At 51.0% G+C, this 4,620-nt stretch overlaps 2 protein-coding genes across 3 annotated transcripts; both read left to right on the forward strand.

Annotated features, from left to right (window-relative positions):
• The first annotated feature begins 6 nt into the window (after positions 1 to 6).
• LOC123135418 (uncharacterized) lies at positions 7 to 1,473 on the forward strand. Its single transcript, XM_044554487.1, has one exon. It carries the CDS (start codon positions 41 to 43, stop codon positions 1,220 to 1,222), a length of 1,182 nt encoding a protein of 393 aa, XP_044410422.1. The 5' UTR covers positions 7 to 40; the 3' UTR covers positions 1,223 to 1,473.
• A 1,391-nt stretch (positions 1,474 to 2,864) lies between these two features.
• On the forward strand, positions 2,865 to 4,620 carry LOC123133163 (transcription termination factor MTERF8, chloroplastic). Of its 2 annotated transcripts, none has more exons than XM_044552701.1 (2): positions 2,865 to 4,202; positions 4,523 to 4,620. In XM_044552701.1, the coding sequence occupies exons 1-2, from the start codon at positions 2,984 to 2,986 to the stop codon at positions 4,525 to 4,527; spliced, it is 1,224 nt and encodes a 407-aa protein (XP_044408636.1). In that variant the 5' UTR covers positions 2,865 to 2,983; the 3' UTR covers positions 4,528 to 4,620. The 2 variants fall into 2 exon arrangements, with proteins under 2 accessions (XP_044408636.1, XP_044408637.1); XM_044552702.1 differs by having other exon boundaries at positions 2,865 to 3,844.

Genomic DNA, 4,620 nt, shown 5'->3' on the forward strand with positions numbered 1-4,620 from the left:
GCGTTCCCCTTTACCTCGCCGCCGGCGCCGCCGCGCCGCCATGCTCTGCCTCCGCCTCCGCCTCCGATGTCGCGCCCTCTCCCAGCTCCTCTCATCGTCCCCCTCCGCCTCTCCCATCTCCCACCTCCTCGGCTACCACAGCCGCCTCCTCTCAGCGGCCGCGCCCGTCGTCTCCCCGAACCCTAGCTTCGCCGTCGAGGAGTACCTCGTCTCCACCTGCGGCCTCGCCCGAGCGCAGGCCTTCAAGGCCTCCGTCAAGCTCTCCCACCTCAAGTCCCCCTCCAACCCCGACGCCGTCCTCGCCTTCCTCGCCGGCCTCGGCCTCTCCGGCGCCGATGTGGCCGCCCTGGTCGCCAGGAACCCCCAGGTGCTCTGCGCCGGCGTGGAGAGGACCCTGGCCCCCAACGTCGCCGCGCTCACCGGCCTCGGCCTCTCGCGCTCCGACATCGCGCGCCTCGTCTCGGTTGCCGGCAACCACTTCTGCTGTAGATCCATCGTCGCCAATATACAGTACTGCCTGTGCCTGCTCGGGTCCTACGAGAATCTCCTCTCTGCTATCAAGCGCAATTTCTACATTCTCTCGTCCGACCTTGAGAGAGTGATCAAGCCCAATGTCGCAGTCCTGCGAGAGTTTGGGCTTGGTCCTTGTGATATTGCCAAGCTGTGTGCCTCTCAGCCATGGTTGCTCACCTGCAACGTAGAGCGTATCCGGGCGATGGCGGTGAGCGTCCAAGGTCTGGGTGTGCCCCGTGGATCTGGGATGTTTAGGCATGCGCTGGATGCTGTTGCATTCGTCAGCAAGGAGAAAATCGCCGCCAAAGTGGAGCACCTGAAGAAAACATTCAGGTGGTCGGATGCTGAGGTGGGCATTGCTGTTTGTAAGGCTCCACAGGTACTGCACAGGTCCAAGGAATCGCTGCAGAGAAGGTCAGAGTTCCTCATCTCCGATTTGGGGTTGGAACCCGCATACATTGCTCGTCGCTCGGTGATGCTCTTGTACAGCCTGGAGGGCCGGCTAAGGCCCCGGAGCTACGTCGTTAAGTTTCTTAAGGCAAATGGATTGCTAGATCCCGACCGGGACTTGTATACCGCAGTCACACTGAGTGAGAAGGTATTCATGGAGAAGTTCATATGCCCTCACAAGGAAGCTGCACCCCACCTTGCTGAAGATTATGCAGCAGCTTGCAGAGGGGAATTGATGGCTAATTTCAGATTTACATGAAGCAAGGCTGGGTTTTATGAAAATCGGTAACTGTGTATGGCATGACAGAGTTTGTAGCATTCCTAGTAAGTTGGTAATTCACATTAGTATTTTTTTCCCCCTGAATAGAGATTGGTTTTCCGCTGTAGTATGTCTTCCACATGGTGGATTGGTCGCTGCTACTGACTAACGAAATTGATAATTTAATTCATGAACCCCGTGGTGTTGATGTAATGATGTTGACATTAAGTACTCCCTCTTATATTAGTTTACTGGGGGAATAGATATGAAAGCATCGCCTATACAATCTCAGACAATTAAAGTCCATGAATATTTTGTGTTTCCGACTTCCATTAGGATAATGGAAATTGAATATGTGGGTAGACCAATTTCCTTGTGAAACCAGAACCCAGAGAACAAGAAAGGATGAGAACTGTATTGCATCATTTTCCAGTAAATATATCATATGAGTTGCTTTCATTCAATTTTTTGTTTCCATTCCATTTCTATCCTTTTGTTTTTCATCATTTACAGTTATTTTTTTTATATCTAGGTGTCTATTGGGTGTCTTATGCCTTTTGATTTTTTTCCCCATTATCCTACTAAGATTGAATATCTTTTTTCCTAAATCCTGTACCTGATTTTACTTCTGCTGAGAAAAATTTCAAACTTGATAAGGTAATCTATTTGGGACTAAAGCATGATCAACAATGAATTAGTCTCATCATTTACATCTATCATAGCTTATCAGAACTAGAGGGCCTGCTCAGGCCCTGATACTATGCTGTAAAGTTTGTCAAGGAAATTGATTGCTCAAGCGCATGGTGACCAATAAGGTTTTCATTGAAAATTTTCATATGCCCTCACAAGGAAGCTGCCCCGCACCTCGATAAAGAATATGCTGCTGCTTGCAGAGGGAAATGCTATCTAACTTCTTTTTTTTTTCTTGGAATACATTTTTTTTCTAGGAATTTGATCTCAAAACTGAAAAAATGTGCTAGTAGCATTTCCATTGGCGCTAGCTGTTTCTGTTATGAAAAAAAATACTTGGCTGTTCCACTGGATGGAGCCTCTTTTTCATCTGAAAGACACCCAGCATTTCTGAAGATGCATACACCTACAGTTTCATCAGTGAAGTTCTGTTTCCAATTGCGATAAGGTTTGGTTACTTATCAGCTGATTACACACACACACACCTAGTGGAGATTGACCGGTGTTGAATCCGCTGCCGGCTCCATGACCTCGACCGGACCGATGTTTTTTTTTTTCCTTCTTCCTTTATTTAGGCAAGCAACATCAGGTTTAACAAGTGGCTAATTATGTGTCATCACCATGCCTCGAGCTCACTTGGCAAAAAAAAATGAAAAGAAAGGAAAGCGCCGTTTGATTGTGGGCAATGTGGTTTCAATTTTGTTCGTCCTTCCCGGCCCTCTCTTACTAGGGAAAAGCGTATCAGGTTTAACAAGTGGCTAATTATCTTCCATTCTCCCTTTTCCTAGAATGTATCCTGAGACTGAATTGATGCTCAATCTCAGGTCGTCTTCTTTGCAATCACGACGAAAAATAAAGAAAGATATGACTAATCGAAATATTGTCAGCCACTCTTTTTTTTTTTGAGAAAAGAGAAAAGACGGGGCATCCGAAAGAAAAGAGTGCAAGCCCAGGGCCCATTTCACGCAGACGAAAAGCCCAGCCCAATTGTATATGTCTGTCAGCCAATGTGAGAGAGACTGACCCACGGCTTCCCCCAGCTCCCTCCCTCCCCTCGCCGCCGGCGCCGCCATGCTCCGGCGCCGAGGCCGCGTCCTCATCCGGAAGCTCTCCACTCCCTCCGCCGCCACCACCTCCCCTCTCCACCGCATCATATGCGCCGCCGCCCCACCACAGGCACACGCTCGGAGCTGCATCCTCTCCTCTCTCCGCCGCCTCATCTCCGGCGCCACAGCCCCCGGCATCTCCCCGACCTCTGGGTTCGCCGTGGAGGAGTACCTTGTCGACACCTGCGGCCTCACCCGACCCCAGGCACTGAAGGCTTCCCCCAAGCTGTCCCACCTCAGGTCCGCCGCCAACCCCGACGCCGTGCTCGCCTTCCTCGCCGGCCGCGGCCTCTCCGGCGCCGACGTCGCCGCCCTCGTCGCCAAGGACCCCAAGTTCCTCTGCACCAAGGTCGACAAGGGCCTGTCCCCCATCGTCACGGGGCTCTCCGGCCTCGGCCTGTCAGATCCCGACATGGCGCGCCTCCTCTCGCTCGCCCCACACAAATTCCGCTGCAGATCCATCGTCGCCAAGCTGCACTACTACCTGCCCCTCTTTGGCGGCTCCTCGGAGAAGCTGCTCCGGGCCATCAACTTCAACACCAACCTCCTCTGCTGCAAGAGGAGGGTGGAGCTCAACGTCGCCTTCCTGCGCGAGTGCGGGCTGGGTGATCCCGACATTGCCAAGCTGTGCAGCTCGATACCGAGGATGGTCACCACCAACCTGGAGCGTGTCCAGACAATGGTGGCGTTGACCGAAGGCCTCGGCGTGTCCCGGGGGTCCGGGATGTTCAGGCATGCTCTCAGTGCCGTCGCGTTCCTCGACGAGAAGAAGATCGCGGCCAAAGTGGATCACCTGAAGAAGACGCTAGGGTGGTCGGATGTCGAGGTGAGCATTGCTCTGCCTAAGGCCCCGTTTTTGCTCGCCAAGTCGAATGAATCGCTGCAGCACGGGTCCGAGTTCCTCATCTCTGAGGTGGGGTTGAAACCGGCGTACATTGCTCGTCGGCCGGTACTGCTCTGTTACAGCCTAGAGGGCCGGATGAGACCTCGGTACTACGTTGTGAAGTTTCTCAAGGAAAATGGATTGCTCAAGCGTGACCCCAGCTACTATACTGTTTTCAAGGAGACCGAGAAGTATTTCGTGGAGAAGTTCATATGCCCTCACAAGGAAGCTGCACCACACCTTGCTGAAGATTATGCTGCCGCTTGCGGAGGGGAAGTGCCCGCTAGATTTAGATTTACAGGTCTAACAACATGAACCAAGAATTCTGAGTAATATATGTAGAATCGTGATGTAGTTCTGAAGCCAGCTATGTGTTGGTCATTATTTTGTAATGGAGAACAACATACATGTTTTCTGAAGATTTATCTGGCTTTCCAAAATCTATCCTTTGATTATGTACTGATTTCTCCTTTGTGCCATGCTAATCAGAAGATTACTTTATATGTTGAGCTTTTACTTCATAATCTTCATGGGAAGTTCACTGCTTCATAAATATTCAGAAATATTTTTTATTGCCATTTTTTGAATTACAGTTCACGTCATGGTTATCTTGACTTTCAGGATAGTTGGTTGCGGCATCAGAGAAAGGTAGGTCACAAGCTGTAGGTGCATGCCAACTTCAAAGGTTAGAGACCCCAGATCTGGGAGAGGCAGTGCTG

This window comes from Triticum aestivum, chromosome 6B, assembly GCF_018294505.1.
Source record: "Triticum aestivum cultivar Chinese Spring chromosome 6B, IWGSC CS RefSeq v2.1, whole genome shotgun sequence".
NCBI lineage: Eukaryota > Viridiplantae > Streptophyta > Magnoliopsida > Poales > Poaceae > Triticum > Triticum aestivum.

Excerpts from the sequence above, each read along its gene's own strand:
- LOC123133163 (XM_044552701.1), top strand. The coding sequence starts at position 2,984 with ATGCTCCGGCGCCGAGGCCGCGTCCTCATCCGGAAGCTCTCCACTCCC.
- LOC123135418 (XM_044554487.1), top strand. The coding sequence starts at position 41 with ATGCTCTGCCTCCGCCTCCGCCTCCGATGTCGCGCCCTCTCCCAGCTC.